This window comes from Lonchura striata, chromosome 2 (genome assembly GCF_050655825.1).
Source record: "Lonchura striata isolate lonStrDom1 chromosome 2, ASM5065582v1, whole genome shotgun sequence".
Classification (NCBI taxonomy): Eukaryota; Metazoa; Chordata; class Aves; order Passeriformes; family Estrildidae; genus Lonchura; species Lonchura striata.
In genome coordinates, this window is record NC_140704.1 from 5400823 (window position 1) to 5419196 (window position 18374).

The following is an 18374-nucleotide window of genomic DNA, read 5'->3' on the forward strand; positions in this document are numbered from 1 at the left end:
TAGATATTAAAGCTGTGTGTTATTTCTGGTATTCTGTAACTCTCAAGAGCTTTCTTTCTTAAGTTACCTCTAGTACTGGAGACAAACAGTCAGAAAGAAAAATGGATCCCTTGTTTTGGCCATCAGAAACTAACAGATTTCGACGATTCACCCCTGAATCCTTGGCAGCAATTGAGGAAAGGATTGCCAACAAAAAAAAGAAGCAAGTCAAAGTTAAAGAGAAGAATAAGGAGCAAGGAGTTGAAGAAGATAAAATTACTCCTCAGCTGGACCTGAAAATTTTCAAAACGTTGCCATCTCTGTATGGGGACATTCCTGAAGAGCTGGTTGGGGAACCCCTGGAGGATTTTGATCCATACTACAGTGATCACAAGGTTAAAACTTCCCAAAGCTTTTTTTTTTAAATTTTTGCCTGCTGAGCTCTTAAGAGATAATAAAAGCTCTATTCAGGAGGTCCTGGGGTTTGATTGCTCTGTAGACAGAGCTTTGAACATTACTGACAACTTTTGGGTGGGAGGTCTAAGGTATGTTCTGCATTATGGAATTAAGAGGTATTTTAAGTTCCAGTCAAGAATCAAAATTAATTATGAAAACATATGTGATTGGTGCACTTTAATAGTAAATATATTCTGGGATTACTGATGCTTTGTTTTCCAGAGAGGTTTCTCTGATGCCTGTGGGGCTGAGCTCCCTGTTGTATAAACAGTGCCTGTCCAACAGTCAGTCACACTGGAATTGCAAATGCTTTCACTGAATTACAAATACTATACAAATTAAGGGAGGCACATCTGAGATATTTCCATTATTTTGTGTAGCAAGCCTATGTATTTTCATTGTCTTAATTTGCTGTAACTTTGTCTCACTGGCTTTGTTTATTGTTCCATATTTATATTGCACATACTTCATGTTATTCCAAAGTGGTTGGTGGTGCTGTCTATAACAGTGTATAAAGTAGATAGTCTAGGAATCCCTTCTAAATTAAATACTTCTATTAAATTACTGTCAAGAGTTGATCTGAAGAGCAGAAGGTTCCATCCAGTCCTAGCTGCTCTTTTAATGTATGCCAACAATGTATTGGAGTGTAATAATTTTATCAGAGAACATGCTTTAGACTTTGATCTCCCAGATACCTTTTTCTCAAAGTCATCAAAGTGATACTATTGATGAAGCAGAACTAAAGTTGATTGAGTTGAAGAAATTTATATTAAAGTTAGGAAACTGTGTTTTTCATTCAAGAGATTTCATTTTTACTATATGGAAAAAGTGCTGAGCTGCAAGGACCTTAAGGTAACATAGAGGGAATTTACAGTGTTATGTAACAATAGAGATATATTTCAAAATTAAAAATTTGCTTTGACTATCCAGGATTTTGGCAGTGCTACACAATTTGCACCTTGTAAATGATCTCTTGTAGCCTGTAATGCTGTCTAAGAGGTATTAAGACCATTGTTACAGTCCCAGAGTAGCAATTTAATTACTTTGACCAAATGAATATGATTACTTGCTCTTCCTATTCATTCCCATTATGGCTTCTTCCTCTCAGGCAACAATGAAGTTTAATAGAGCTGCTGTTTTTCCTTCAAAATGTGTATAATCAGGTCACAGCTCCAAATAAAAATAAAGGAAATCTGTACTCCTAACTGCAGTTAGATATAGCTCTAGATGCAGACTTGAAAAACTGAACATGTATTTTTGCAGAAATTTTCAATTCATTCAAATGTTTTGTGTACTATGAATCCTTTTTTTTTTTATAGACTTTTATGGTGTTAAATAAAAGGAGGACTATTTTCCGGTTTAGTGCCACACCTGCCTTGTTTATATTTGATCCTTTTAATCCTGTCAGAAAAAAAGCAATTAAAATTCTGATCCATTCATATCCTTTCATTGTTTTCCCTGATGTGAATCTTAAAATATTCTGTGCCATTTTCTGTCATTCTGTTTCTGCTTTTTATGCTTTATTTAGAATTATTGATTAGTAGAAACAGGTCTTTTTAGGTGAATGTCTGAACATGTCAAACATGTTATGTTCCACTAGTGTCCTAAGTTCCAAAACCATCTCCACATGCTGATAATTAATTTTTATATTTAAAACATTAATTTTACCCAGCTGAGAAGATTTGGTCTTGATGGGGGATTCTTGGGTTGGTCCTGTGCAAGGATAGCATTGGATTTTGATGATCCATGTGGGTCCCTTCCAAGTCAGGATAATTTATGATTCTGTTATAAGTTTCCTTGGAAAACCCATGAAAAGTTCTGAGCATGTTCAAATGAAAAGTTATTGTTTGAATGCTTGCATGGTTTTGTGTGTGGAAATCAGCAACTTGCATGAGCTTCGTTTTGTATATTCTAGAGGTTTTTTCCTTGACTTACTATTCACAGTGTTTCTTGGCATTATTACATTTACTGTGTTACTCAATTGTATGGCTATGACTATCCCTCACCTTCTTGCAGAAGTCTACTGGACTGAGTAAGTACCTCACTGGCCATGTTCTTACTATTTTTCCAAGGATACTAACATGCAGGACTGAAAAATGTAAATAATGTGATGGTCTAATTCTGGAGCTTGAAAATTCTCAGCTAGACAGACCCCTGAGGAAGGCTGAGGATTGTTATTATATCAGCCAGTCTTTTGTGGAGATTCAGTGCCTTTTCTTAGGGGCTCTCACCATATGCCCTTTTTTCTGTTTTGCCTAATTTTGCCATCTGGTGTAACATAGGAGGTTGGCCTATTTTTCCTTTTGAGGATTAAATCATTCTGAGAGATTGTGCAGCAGGATTTTAACTTAATATCTCTCACTCTACAGCAATAACCTGAATGACTGTTGTAGTTGCCTCATACAAAAGCTATAAATGAATAAATATTCATTCTGTGCTTTCCTCTGTTTCCTGGTGACTCTCCTGAGTCAGTTGTTCCCACTAGGAAGATATTTATTTGTAATGTTTTGCTTCCTTTGGTACTTGTGCACTGTATCCAGTGTAACTTGAATTCATATTCCAGAATTAAATCTAGAAAATGTGCCTGGAGCCTCCGAAGTTCTATAATTTTAATTCCTTTTATTTGGGGTAAGCACAGTGATAACTAAATTTTCTATAGAATTTCTTTCAGTTATTTGTCAGAATAAATATATAAAATGTGCAAACTTTACAGGCTGAAATAAATCTTTGTTGTTATTGTTCTGTCAGAATAGTGAGGCTTTGAAATTTTCCAGCTTGCTTTAGAACATAAACACAGTCTTTAAAATGTTTTCCTAAGGAAATGTGAGCTGTCTTTCATCCAGAAATAGCATCATATGCTAATGTGAATGTTTGTGTTTGTAGATTTATATGGAAAATGTACTAAAATTCAGGAAGATATCTTGTCCCCATGGTGCTTCTGAATGTAATGCAACCTATCCCATTTTGCTTCACATTTTCTACCTTTATCTCCATGCAGGAACTAAATCAGGGAAAAGATAGAAATGTGCCTGAATGTGTATCAGTCTCATGGCTATTTTTATTTCTGTAACTTTAATATACACTTTCCTCCTCAGGCATGTTTTCACTTTTATATATACCATTGAAATATTGATTAAAGTAGTAGCAAGAGGATTTGTTTGGAGTGAATTTACTTTTCTTCGAGATCCATGGAACTGCTTGGATTTTTTTATCATTATTGTAATGTAAGTAAAATCAGTTTTTCTTTTACACTCAGGGGAAAAAAACACGGAGAAAATAACATTTGATGTTGCTGAAATTCCTTACAGTTGTTGACATCCTCCCTGCTAAACTGTGCTTGAATCACATTTTGCATGTCTGCAATGAGAAAAACAAATTTTAAAGTAAGACCTAAATTAAAAGCTCATCATAGAACTGTGTGATTGTTCTCAATTTAGTCTATATTTGGATTTTGTGAAGAGGTAATTGCATAAACAGCCCAAACCAAACCTGCCTCTTTATGGTGTCTTAGCTGTACTCTTGGTCAGATGAAACTCATTTGAGAAGGGTCCAAAATGGGTCACAAGATATTGAGTGACTTGGCGGCAAATAACTGATGAAATCCCAGTGTCAAATGATGCTCAAGGAAGAACACACTTTGCTTTACACACAAATTCCTGGGCTCTGGAATGGCCTCCACTTGTTGGGAACATGACGTTGGAGTTTAAACAGACAGTTTTGTAAAAGCTCCACTCCAGCACGCAGTCACAGTCAGAGAGGGAGGTAGAAAATGAAGGCATCATGGGTAAGAAGCAAAGAAGCAGAACACACATTATTTCTCTGTGTAGCCTCTATTTTAATTCAGGACTTTGTGTAGTTTTGCTCCACACATGTCAAAAGATGTCAGAATTAAAAAAGATGCAGTGAATATGTATATCTGTAATTCCACATACCAAAAAACTAAACAGAGTAAAACTCGCATGAAAAGACAATTGCAGAGCAGGAACAAAATTGAAGTGTATGGCAGAGACAAAAAGAGAACAAATAATATTTTTCTTCCTACAATGAGAGCTAAAGGCACCAAATGAAGCTGTCAGGTGGCAGAATAAAAAGGAAGAGAGTAGTTTGTAACATTATATGTACGTTTTTTCCTCATTTGTAAATAATAGATTATATGTACGCAGGTGTCATCACACACATCTATATGTATATGAACAATTATTCTTATGGGCAATCATGAACTGCTAAGGAGTTTGAATATTGTTGATCAGCAGCATCTATCACTAGGTGGCTCCTGATAATTACAACTATCACAAGGCAGTCCAAGAGCTGAATGAAAAAATTAATTTATGGTCCTTTTTCCCTACCTGCACCCCGAAAATTATTTAGTGTTCAACTTTACAATATAACAACTCCACCTGTTTTTTCCATGTCTTATAGTACAATAATAATAATTAAAAAAAAAACTATTTAGAAATTACTTAAACTTAACTGCTAAGTCAAGTGTAATTATTGCTTAGGGTACTTAATAACTACTCAGTCTTACAGACTAGACAAAGCCAATGTGCTCTGATCTGCTGCTGACAAAGTCATGCTTTGAGGGGAAAGTTGCCTTTTCAACCACTGTCTCGAATTTTGTTATTGAGACTTTACATTTAAGGAATTCTGTTACTAGTTATGACCTTGTTATAACTCAATGAGTCACAATTCATGTCCTTTCTGACATGAAAGAAGTCTTAAAAAACTTGGGGTAACCTGTTAACATGCTGTATAGAATATGCAATGCTTTAAAATACTGATTTGATGAAATTTTCTAATTGTTGAAATGTTAAAATTGAAACAAGTTGCAACACTCAAGTTCTCACTGACTGTTAAAGGTTAGAAAGACCCATGTGGTACAGAATAAACATGTTATAAATCTACTGTTGCTCAACTTCCTTCTCCTGAATTGTGTATTTTGTTCTGAGATAGCTGCAACGTGTACTTTCATGAGATAAGTCACACTGCAAGAGTGTGGTTATGACATTGGCAGTTTTATATTTATTTGACATTTTGATAGATAAACTCTTCCAAATTTAAAGCGTCCAAATCCACACTAAGTAGTAGCTTACTGCATTTCTTTTCAGAGGCACTGCTTTAAAGCTCCTTTACTTTATATCCATGCCTAGAAATGGACTTAGATTCCTAATTTTAGGCATGTATCTTAGGACATATTTGACCTGTTTATTTTCTACACTGTATTCATTACTGCCTGCTCCATAAGCAAATGCTTTGAAAAGGTCCCTCTTTGTCATTCAGTTCAGTGTGGGTTAATTTTACAGGTACATTACTGCATTTCATAGTGTTGGCAATGTTTCAATTCTTCGAACTTTCAGAGTACTGAGGACTTTGAAAGCTATTTCAGTAATACCAGGTAAGGAACAGCACATCTTACTGATTATCTCTCTGCTTCACCAGAATTCTAATTCCACTCCTGTTCTTGTCTTCTAGTTCTCTGACCACTTTTAGTGACCCCAAGGTGTGACTCTTTTGCATCCTCAGCAGCAACCTAACACAACTTTTTAAATCATCTTTCCTTCAAATGGTTTTGACAAAGGAAAATTTATATTCTGCTTTTTTTTTTTTCTATCCCATCACTGATGTACATTTTTATTTAGCCCAGTGCCTTTGTTTCTTTCATTTGTCTTCCTGGAGCAGCCCACTGTATGTAATATGTTTTCCTAACATAATAGATCTGAACCACCATGTTTCTGGTTTCATATTCTACCTCATTAGCTAAATCTTGTCTGGTTTATTTCCCAGAATGCTGATTTCACAAGTGGAGAGACTTTCATTTGTTTCCTTACTGACCACAGCCACTGTCTAGATTGTGTGTAATACTTTCAACAGTATGTTGCATATGCCATCCAGATATTCAATATTTCTGTAAGTTGTGTCCTTAATTAGGGTACCAAAGAATGGTTTCAGAATCCAACGGCAAAAATGCACTTGAAAATCTATGAATTACTATATATCTCATGGTCATATTATATATTAACTTTATCATTCCACGTAATTGCAAAATATAATTTGATTTTTTGATGAAATTATAGCATTAATGAAACATTGATGGTGTTTAATTTTAGTGTAAAAGCCACACATCAATACTTTTCCTTTGTCTTTAACTTGCAGCTGTCATGTCTTGTCATATAGGAGGATCACAGCATTCCTTTTCTCATTTTCTATGTTATTGGATCTTATTTTCCTAGGTCTAAAAGTCATTGTTAATTCACTTGTTGAGTCTGTTAAGAAGCTCTTGGATGTGCTGATCCTGACTGTATTTTGCTTGAGTGTATTTGCACTAATAGGCCTCCAGCTTTTTATTGGCAATTTACAAGCCAAATGTGTCCTCAATGTAACTCATTACGACGACTCATTATGTAAGGATCCCAAGATACATCTACCAAGTGATACAGGTAAATGTTTTTATTTTCTCCCTTTACATAACCTGTGTATATTCCTATGTATGTACTGATTTTTCACAGGGATATTAATATATAGTTGCATCTATTTCTTCCAGGAAGATTTGTCCTTCCATTTTCACAAGAAGTAATTTGAAGTCTCTGGGACAACTGAATATGAAATTAGTGAATCTTGGATTTGGAGAAAGATCAGCAGTCTGTGGGATAGAAGGGACTGAGTTTTATATAAGCATTTTCTTCTTTATCTGTGCATTGCACAGGGATATTAATTTTAAGGGTACTGCACAGGGAATGATTTTTTCCATCACTTACTCAGTATTTCATGGATTTTGTCCACTTCTCATAGGGATTCTTAATTTCACCAAAGATCAAATAAAACCTTACATTGTTAGTTGTGCAGCAAATTGTAACTATTTATTTTAAATTGCCAGAGAGAGAGATCTGCTGAGAATCAGTTCTGTTGGGAAAGGATCTTTCACAGAGGTTTGATCCTTCTGAATGTTTATGATGTGCAGTAATGTTTGGTTTACTGTCAGAAAGTTGTAAAAACTGAGAACTTCTGATTTTATGATTCTTTGATTTTTTTTTTCATTAGATCTCTGCTACAGATTGGAAGACTCTTCTGAAATATTGCTGTGTGGGTACAGTGCAGATCCCAGGTAAGTGAACAGAGCAGTTTTTGTACTTAATTTTTTCCTGCAGATGAACTATGGTTTTATTTTTTGGTCTAAAAGAATGGTGATGATTTTTCAGGAGGAAAAATTTCATCAGTGGGTGTGTTATTAAATTAAAAACACATATTTCACAACAGAAAAGGAATGAAGTACAAAAATGCAGCCAATTTTATATGTATTTTGTTGCTAACCACTGGGAGTACAGTGGTAAGGTACAATGATATAAATGAGAAGGGGAACAGATCACTAAAGACTTTTTAGATGTTGTCAAATTCTCCTCTCCTCATCTTGGTGAATTATTTAAAAGTAAAGATATTTCCATGTTTCTCCACTCTCTGTATTTGTTTGGACATATCTTACATCAGTGAGAGTTTTTGTCTCGTCCAAACTAAGGTTTCTGTCTAGTTTTCTTTACTAGACAAATGGTTTTCTGGGCTGGTCAGATATGAAACTGCCCTTCTGGCAGGATATTTTGGGGAATAAGGAAACCTCTTTACAGACAAACTGAACAAATCTTTATTTGTCACTGTGTATTAGCTGCTTTCAGATTCAATTGAATCTCCACATAAGTACTGTTTAACATTTCCTTTGTGGTTAGAAAGGGGTGTCCAGAAAACTACACCTGTGAGAAGATTGGGAACAATCCTGACTTTGGTTATACAAGTTTTGACCATTTTGGCTGGGCTTTCCTCTCTGTGTTCCGTCTGATGACCCAGGACTACTGGGAGCGTCTCTACAGACAAGTGGGTACTTTTTTTACCTGCTGGAATGACTTTAGATGTGCAATTCAGAGCTTTATGTCTACTAGAAAAGTCTGTATTGGTTTTAACATTACTGACAACAATTTTCTTCTGAAATCAATGTAAATATTAAAGCAGTAGAGTCAAGTGACTGAGCTGTAACACCTTCTGCAAATGATGTTGGGTGGGAGCAGCCCTGCTGCGAATGCTCATAGTTTTGTTGGAGAACATATTGGGGTCAGTGGTTAAGAGCTAAATAAGAGTTAAATATTTGTATGTAACCACCCAAGCATTGGGATATGGAGCAAATCCAGCCAGGGAGCTCCCTGCTGCTGCAGGGAATGTGAGGATTTGTCACATTCTGTTTGTCTTCCTTTTAAGTGCTGAACATTTGGGTTCAACATACACACTTTCATTTTTGACAACATGGTATTAAAAAAAATGGAGACTTTTATGTTTTGATTCTGAGAATTGAATGTAATTCTCAATTCTGTGATTTTTTTGGAAAAAAAATGATGTAAAAATACCTGTAGAGAACTTCTTGGATCCTTCATGTCTATACAGTACCTTTGCCAGACAGGAACAATACTCTCTGCCTTGTTCTGTACCTTTCATATTGCTCCATTTTAAATCTCTTTTCAATCAGCCTTTATTACCTGTGACTTTTTAAAATGGATGCAATGTCTTTTGCTATTTGAGGGTCATGTTACTTTTAGTTTTTAATGTCTCAGAGTTAATTTTGAACTATCTCCTCTACCACCATTAAAAAAAGAATATCATAAGATGATCAGTCTAAATGTTGCCTATTATTCTGTAATTAAAACATCTTTCATGATTGTGTAGATAATCCTAGCTTTCATCTTTATTATTGAGTTTCATTAACTTCTTCCACAGTCACCTGTTTATGTCTTTGCAGATGAGGTTGTTTCTCAAAGCTTAAATGTTGAGGATCATTTGCCTGATTTGCTGGAAGATATTTGACTTAAATTTAAGAATGTGATTTGTTAATTCTTTTCTGCAGTATGTTCTATGCATTTTTATGTATAACTAAGACCAGAAGCAGATCCTACTGTTGTTAATTCAAAACACTGCAGTACATTAACCTTTTGTATTGCACAGGAAAATAAATTGTTTAAAGTTTCTTTTGAAACTGCTTTGTAAATGTTAGTTTGTTAAGAATTTATTACCACCTTTCCCTTTTCCTCATAGACCATCCGTACATCTGGAATGTCCTGCATCTTTTTTTTTATGGCAGTCATCTTCTTCTGCTCATTTTATCTCTTCAATCTGATCTTGGCTGTGGTAACTATGGCATATGAAGAGGAAAACAGAGCTACCCGTGCTGAGACAGAGGCAAAGGAAAAACTGCTTCAGGATGCCAGACAAGTTATAGAGAAGGAACAGGTTTGTAAATTATCATATATAATCTGTAGTTCCTTTTGTTTTCTTCTGTTTGTGAATTAGGGAAATAATGTTTTGAATTAAACATGGGCTTCTTACAATACTTTCTGACACTTCATTTCTCTTTATGTCTTTACAAATGCATATAAACATGTGTATATATATATATATATATATATGTTTAAATACATAAACCTTCCTGTGATACAAAAACCCATGAATCCAAGTTAAAACTTACTAAGTTTTAGGATTTGCAGACCTAACATTGTACAGGAATGGCTTTCTGGCAAGAAAATAACTTTCATGGTATTGCATGAGTGCTGCACTCCTTAGTTTGCCCTATTCTTGTACAATATCTTTATTACTGTGCCCAAAAATTCCTTTTTCTGGGTATCTCTTACTGATATTACTGCAGGAAGGAAGCATAAGTGGATACATTTTATCTTCTCCCTTAAATAAAAGATATCTCTGATTTACTGCTAGCAGTCAGAAAAGTCAGACTTGTAAGAAGACAAAGAAATATTCTATAGTAACTATCAAATTTCATCATTGAAGTGTTAGGCATCACCATTTTACCAAGTTCCTCCTCTACAGTTGTTGACAGCTCTGTAATATTTCTGTGCTTGGCATTCCACCTGGCCAGGTTTTGCTTAGGCTTTTCTTCCTTCTGTTTTTCTTTCTTCTTCTTTCTATTTTTCTTTCAACAGGATTAGGATTTAGGAAAATTTAACATTTTAGCATTTTTTTTTTTTTTGAGCCCTTAGTCTTCTGCTGTCTTGGACTCAAGGCATTTTTCAAATCAAGAAAAGGAAAATGAAAGCATAAGCCATAATACTTTGTAAATCAGATACAAAATATGATATTTAAAGTGACAAAGGCAGACTTTATTTAGAGTAGCTCACAGGTAACTCAGCTTGGTCTTTCAGAATTGTGAATAGCATTTTGTACTCCTGTCTTTTGATGGAAGTCTAACATTTGAAACCTTGGAATTGTCAGTGCAAATAATTCAGATAGATAATAATTGCAGGTATATGATCCTAGTCCATTCTTCTAGAATTAACAGAGAGATGTTTTGCTTTTCCTGTAACAGATGTTGGCTATGGAAGAAAGCAGTAAGGCCTTGCATGCTGGGCCTGAAATGTCAGTTGCTGACTTGAAAAATTCAGAAGGAAAAGAGAGTAATAAAGGAACACCTACTTCAAGGCAAAGCTTAATTTCAGATAGCCAGGAAAAGGAGGAGCAAATATTTCGTTCTCAGCCTGATCGCTGCCACAAGAAGCTTGTGAGTATTTGAAATAGAAAATGCATTCATTAGATTTGCATATGATATGACAATTCAAGGATGAGATTTTGGGACCAGAGGGAGTCAGCATTTGCTGCACCTGAAGGGGAAGTTGGAAGTGGCTGTCAGTGTACACTTATGGCACATCATAGACCTGTGCTCTGAGAGTTGTGGTAAGATCTGTCAGCATCTCTGTTTTTACTACAGAAATAAATGTATAAAATTCTTAAGGTTTTAGAGTTTCCTTAAAGGCCTAATTATTTTTTTAAATTTTTATTTTTTAAATTATTATTCTTTTCTACAGACAGCTCATTCTCTGACCTAAATATTTAGGATAGAGTTTAGTTCCATGCCATATGAAGAGTTCTGACCTTAGGGGTGTGATTCTCTTGCTCACTTTAAGCATCTGGTGCCAGTTTAGATGCTCTTGCATGTGGTGGATGTTCTAGAGATCTTTGATATCTGTGGCACATCTTCCAGCACTTTGTGGATATCTCATAAACCCTGCAGCATCTCAAATGTTGCTAAATTCCTATATTTAGGCAACTAGATTGTGTCCAGGGTTTGAATTTTTGGGGGTTTTAAGGTTTCTACATGTGTTTTAGGTTCTAAACTCATAGAGTCAAGTGGAGATTTAATTTTTCAGGTCACAAATTGCTATCTAGTGACATTCGAGCTTTTCTAGTGTCTTACTTGGCTTTCACCTCCTCTCAGATGTTGTGTGCCATGTCTGCTACTGTGGATGTCTCAACTACAAAATATCTCAATAGTCCATCTAAAATGGTTTCAGAAACATTTATTTATATGAATCAAACTTACCAGAAACATATGTATCCCATTTACTGGGATTTTAAGTGAATTGCACACATGGATAAATTAAAGAAGGATATCTAAAATATTAGGCTGAATCTCACACATATTGTTCCTCATCTTTATAGCAGTGATTTTTGGCTCCTCTGCTGACCACTCATTTTTAAGTCCATTAAGAAACTTCTATTAAGACTCATTGTTCTTTCTTTGTTTATTTTTTGAGATGTTTTTCCATAGTACCTTTGCTGCTGACAAAATGCTGTATCTTCTAGAAGACCATCCCAACTTTAATCTTTCTCTGGCTCTTTGTCAACATCTTCACTTAGATACTTATATTTAGATATTTTAATCTTGAGCTGAAACTTTCAATATAATTCTCAGGCAATTATCCATATTACTTAATTATTTTCAACAATATCTAAAAAAAAACTTCTAATGCCCTTATACTGGTTTCATCCTGTGATAGATTCTCTTTTGCTTCTGAGAGAACATCAGAATTGTTCCACCCATCTCACTGAAAATGAAAATTTTCCCATAGCAGAGCTAAGAGAAATAATGTTCCAACTCCCTTGTGTTTGAAAAATACCCTTGAAGGGGAGTCTTTCTCAGACATATAATCCTAGCTAAAATTGATTATATTCTCATTCTGACAGTCATCATGGTCAGAATTTCTTCTAAATTCCATAATCCTAGCTATAATAAATTCAGTATTTGAGCTGAAGGAATCCAAATCACCCACTTGGTGGCCACCTGTCATCTACTTGAGTAAAGCATTTGCTTCTTGTAGTGTCTTTAATGTTTCCCCTGCTGTGTTAAGAATATAATTCAATTTTGTGACCTAGTTTGGTTCTGCTGCACTTAAAGGAAGTGCTGTGCCACAGCCCATGGTAGTGTTTTATTGTACCTATTCAGAAAAAAAATATATTTTCATAATAGGTGTCATATCTTCTGTATATAAATAATTTTTTATGGCTGATTATTCCTATTTAACTTCATTCTTCTAAGTCTGTGACTCTTTTGCAGGAGATGTCTGAGTCAGGAGATAAATTTGGATTATTTGCTAGACCTTACTTCTGCAAGGCTACAAAGTCTGCACTGGTAGATGCCAAATGTAATCTGGATTTTTATATCTCAGAAATAACATCTTCAGACCTTTCCAAGGTCCCTTCCCCTCTCTGTGTCCAGCGAATGACAAAGTTCTGAAGATCTCTAGGAAAACCTAAAGCAAGATCCAAGCAGTGTGAGCTGCTCCAATGCAGATTTTTACCTTTAGTCAAATAAGAATAATCTACAACAAAGGTGCCAGTTTATTTCATGTTGTGACAACTACTGGTCATACAAGCTCTGCTGCAGCTGAGGACTCCTCAGACAATGTCCTCTACTTTCATCATAAAAAGAGGCTGAAGCATATTGGGTAGAAGATTTTTGGTAGGACAGAATGAGTTTATAAACATTATTTCTCTAGTGCACCATCCCTATTTTAAATCCCAGTTTGTCAGAGGACTTCTCATGCCCAGTTATTTCCTTCAGCTAAAGATCAATGAACAGCAGTAACCAGTTCAGTGTGGATAAATGTCCTTGTCCTTTCCAAAAACACAACTCTGGGGGTTCCTTAACACCTGTGAATTTCAACAAGAAGGCTGAGAACTTCAGTCAGGCTGGCACACAAATTATTCTGGGTTTCTGTTTTCTGAGACACCAAATCTTAGAGAAAGGAATGAAGGGTGACTTTCACTGGCCATGATTAGAAGAGTCTTTGGAGCCTTTTGGATTCAGAAAAAAAAAAAAAACAACAAAAAACAAACAAACAAACAAACAAAAACAGAGGGGAAAATGAGCATTTTAGCACTGTATTATAAATTCATTTTATAGGTCTGTTCTTTGACAGCTCTATCAGCTGAGTTTTGCTTAGATTTTCATTAAAATATCAATGACAAAGATAAATAATTATTATTAAACCTTTAAGGCCAAGGATATCAGTTTCATTCCCTGAATAACAGTTTTACAAAATATGTTAATAAAACTCATACTATCATAAGAGTTTGAGGTAACATTATGATATATTTTTATTCATTTATCCTTCTCAAAAAAAAGGAAATTATGCAAATCCAGTTGTGCTGAGAGGCAATACTGAAGTACAGTGCATTGTGATGTGGTCAGTCTGACCATTGCCAGTCTCTCAGGATCCTTGTCATCTGGTAGTTCTAATTAAAACAAAAGTCCCAATCCTGGTTTTAGGCAGTTCAATATTAGTTGGATCTTGATAGGCTTAATAGGGCTAAAAATCCCAATAATTTGTATTAACTATGTGACTATTTTTTCATTAACTATTGTTATTGTTATTGTTATTTATTAATACATTATTATTTATTGATAATCAGTAGTTCATAGTTAAATAGCCAATAGTTTATTCAAACTGATGGTCAGTGTTGTTTTTGTATGTTGTTTCTATCATTCACTGGAAAGACAGATTGATTATTTTCCCTTGCCCCCTGTTAATGTTTTTATACTTCTTTTTTAAAGGAATTATAACTGCTAATTAAATATCCTCAGAAAGAAAAAAATTATTGAAATATTATACTGATTTTGACAAAATGTCCTTTGCTTTCAAACACCTGATATTTTTATATTTTTATAATTTTTTAATGTTTTTCCAGCAAGTAAAAGCTTCACTATAATGTATATTTCAAAAGTCATATTTATCTCATGCTGGATATAATTTTTATACTGCAAGTATTGTAATATTTTATTGTAATTTTTATATCTTCTTCTTATCTTGTTATATTGTCTTCTGTTGTCTTCCTAACCAAAGAGGCAGATCCTGCTGTCCTATGAGGTCTCAGTGGATGCTATCAATGATCCTGTCCGAAGGCAGAGGTTAATGAGTGCAGCCACAATTCTTACAGATAATTCAAGTAAGTCATTCTTTCCTCTTTTTCCTGTGGTGATTGTGTAACTCAACCTGAGAGATCAAACTATCACAAACACCATTATTTTAAAAGCAACTAGGGGAAATTATGCTGCCAAATGTGTATTTCAGTAAGAGAAATATTCTCATAGCTCACGTAACTCACAATTACCAAGGGTAAATTTTGCCTGACCTTTATAAGTTTCTGATTAGTTCGTGCAGAATGAGCTAAACAATTTTTTGCAATGGTGCCATTTTGCTCATGTCACTTTGACTTTTCAATCTTTTCATTGAAAAATTGTCTTTTTCTTCATTCTGTGATATTCTACAACGGATTATTCATATGTCACTTTCCCTCTTTGTCTGACAGAATCAAAACTAAACTGTCCTACATTTTGGAAAAATTTCCCTCAAAAGTATCTAATTTGGAATTGTTGTCCATTCTGGAGAGCAGTCAAAAAGAAGATGAAATTGGTAATTTTGAATCCATTTGTTGATCTCTTAATCATGGTTTGCATTATCTTGAATACCTTGTTCCTGGCTATGGAGTACCCTGGCATGCAACCACATTACCAAGAACTGATTTCTCTAAGTGACAAGGTAAGTTAAGTCTGTCTTAGAGTGAAAATGGAGTTATAACCCTGTATTTATACTTGGACACTCCCATAAGGAGACAGACTTTTCCTGTGACTTTTTTTTTCCTGAATTTCATTTTTTGTCTTTCCAGGTCTTCACCCTGATTTTTACTGTAGAAATGATCTTGAAAATCATTGCTCTAGATCCTTACTACTATTTCCAGGACAAGTGGAATGTTTTTGATAGTGTAGTAGTTTTGATTGGCCTAGCGAGCTTTGGAACAAATCTGTCTCCTTTCAGGCTGGTAATTATTTATTTTATTTTTTTTTTTTTAAAGTACATATGTAGTACAGTGAAATACCCTCATATGATTTTACTGATGAATATGTTAAATCTGTTTTCTTTATTTGTAAGTAGCAAGACAACCTGAGCTCTTAATTGGAGTGATTTTAATTTTATCAAAACAATTAAAATACTTTCTTGGGGAAAAAAAAATAGTGATAATACTGCATAAAGGCATTATGGTAAGTGTGGGGTCTTTCTTTCTTGTGTGCTGTGCTCTTTAGGCTGTTTTAACTTTTTCTTTCCTTGTGTTTCATTACAGCTCAGGATCTTCAAATTGGCAAAGTCCTGGCCAGCCTTAAATACTCTTATGAAAATAATTCTACACTCATTTGGTGCACTGAGTAACCTCACTCTGGTTTTGGCGATCACTATATTTATTTTTGCTGTAGTAGGAATGCAGATTTTGGGCAATGATTATCACTTAAACTCTGAAAAAATAAACCCCCATGGCGAATTACGCTGGCATATGATAGATTTTAGTCATTCAATCCTCATTATATTCCGAATATTATGTGGAGAATGGATTGAAACTATGTGGGAATGCATGGAAGTGGCTGGAAAAAGGAAATGTCTCATCATTTTCTTGCTTGTCCTGGTGTTAGGAAATCTGGTGGTGAGTTTCAAGTCAATTTTCAGTCCCTACTGAATGCATCCAGTTACTTTTTTCGTTGGAGGAAAAACCTTACTGTTTGAAAAGTATTCACTTTATTCTCTTTTCTGGGTGTCACTTGAAATATGGTTTTGTTCTGTCTCCTTTTTTTCCCTTTTCCCTTTTCTTTCTCTTTTTCACACAAGACATAGAAGCAAAATAAATTTATTCCTTCTAGCCAGGAAAGTTTAGAAGTGCAGAGCATATAATAATTTGGTGTCAGATGTCTTCATCTTTTGTGTTGGTGGGACCAAATAACCAAAGTGTTGAGTGCCTTTAATGCTTGACATGTTGTCCCTATGTAATCAAAATTTACAGAACCCAGATTTTTATTCTAGATCTAATGTAAATTTACTGGCAGATGAAATCTTTTTCATCTGCTTGGTTTATTGGTCTATACCAGATCATTTTTGATGGTGGTGTAATTAAAATTCATCTTTGCATGCTGTTTTTCCACATGTCTGCCTCCTTATACACTATGGACTTCAAAGCATGTGAAAATATATTTTATATACCCAAACTCTCACTTCCCTCTTTTTATTCTCCTGCAAGTCCTTCCAGAAGGAGCTGTATCATGATATAACAATATTCCAGTGTATTAGTAAATAATTTTATTATGTATTAGTGGTTAATGAAAGTGAGTTTGAGGGTCTCTGAAGTGTCTCTTCTGTTAGCAATAGTGTCTCCAACTTACTTTATTTTAAGGTGCTCAACCTGTTCATTGCTTTGCTGCTGAGTTCATTCAACCTTGATGGCACAGAGGGACAAGAGGAGCCTGGAGAAGGGTCTAAATACCAGATTGCCATTGCACAGATTCACAAGAGCCTGAAGGCTGTGAAAGACAGAATTTGGGATCACTGCTGCAAAAGAATGAGGGGAAGCCTCAGAAGAACAGATAAAAAGAAGACTTTGGCAGAAGTTTCTGGGAAGGGCATAGAGGTTACTAATTATGCCATGACAGATGCCAGGAAATACATAGACAAGGGCTCCTTTGATGTAGAGCATTGCCATATGGACGAGAGTTCCTCACTGGCAAGGAAATATGAAGAAATTTTGACCAGCCACAGTACCTGTGTTCCCATTGCAGCTGCAGAGGCTTACACCAACGAAGGTGATGATGGGCACATTTTGCACACTGCTGCAGAATGCAGGAAACAGGTAAGGAATATTGATCTTTGAAAAATGATTGTATCTTGCATCTGTAAATACAATCTCAAAGACTCATCAGTAAATATTATCCTTCCTTGTCATTTCTGCAATTTTACTTTCTTAGTTCTTCTAGTACAAGGGCTATCAAATAGTCTTGGTTATTTAATGATATGTTGAATGTTTACTTTTTCATCCTCTTCAATGACAGACAAAATTCTGCTTCTGACTGTTTTGTTTCCATTTATTATGGGCAATTGATAAACAAAGTTCATTCTAGACAGACGTTCTTTCTTTTTGTCTCCTTTGCCTTACACCTGAATTTTTTGGAAGGCAGGCCTCTCATGTTGATTATATGTTGCTCCTCAGTTTCATGGAATCCAAAGGGAATGTAAACAAAAGCTATATTTTAAAAAAGAAATTCTTTTTTCTTTTATTGTTTGGGGTTTTTTAATCACCTCCATGGTACTTTTGACTCCCCTTCATATCTCTTGATTTTGTTGTGTTGGACAGGATACAGCTCAAATCTTTCTGCATGCGTGTGAGACATTTTTACTGCCGTGACATCTGTACAGAGGCATTTAGGAATATTGGAGATATTTCAGGTGTCTGTCACATCCACACAGGATTGTCAAATATGGCACAGGAGCTATAGGAACTGTTTTCACAGAATCACAGAATTGTTGGGGTTGGAGGGAACTTTTTTTGGATGGATGAACACATGGTCAGTGGCTAGGTGGTCTGCCAGGATCCATTTTGTATGGTTTTGGTCATATTAGGAAGCATTATCAGTGCAGTCTCTTTGGACAAATTCTCAAAGAATTAAAAATTGTTGATCACTTTAGGGTCTTCTGTGGCTGTTTCAAATGTCTTGCCCATAAGCTTTTGATGTCAGAAATTCATTCCCTGCTGCAGTGGAGTCTGGTATTTCTTGGAATTTGTAGTGTCAGAAGGGCTGAGGACTGATT

The 18374-nt window shown here is 35.1% G+C and overlaps 1 protein-coding gene across 1 annotated transcript in view; it reads left to right on the forward strand.

The window, feature by feature from the left end:
• LOC110484531 (sodium channel protein type 5 subunit alpha-like) overlaps nt 1-18374 on the forward strand; it is a 31709-nt gene continuing 13335 nt past the window's right edge. The window contains exons 1-15 of the mRNA XM_085574131.1: nt 1-374; nt 1755-1873; nt 2378-2467; nt 3531-3659; nt 5736-5827; nt 6663-6905; nt 7471-7534; nt 8148-8292; nt 9499-9693; nt 10781-10972; nt 14595-14697; nt 15061-15290; nt 15418-15570; nt 15871-16224; nt 16966-17418. Coding sequence (XP_085430257.1) covers nt 102-374; nt 1755-1873; nt 2378-2467; nt 3531-3659; nt 5736-5827; nt 6663-6905; nt 7471-7534; nt 8148-8292; nt 9499-9693; nt 10781-10972; nt 14595-14697; nt 15061-15290; nt 15418-15570; nt 15871-16224; nt 16966-17418 — 2835 coding nt within the window. The 5' untranslated portion in view covers nt 1-101. The remainder of the gene's footprint in view (nt 375-1754; nt 1874-2377; nt 2468-3530; nt 3660-5735; nt 5828-6662; nt 6906-7470; nt 7535-8147; nt 8293-9498; nt 9694-10780; nt 10973-14594; nt 14698-15060; nt 15291-15417; nt 15571-15870; nt 16225-16965; nt 17419-18374) is intronic.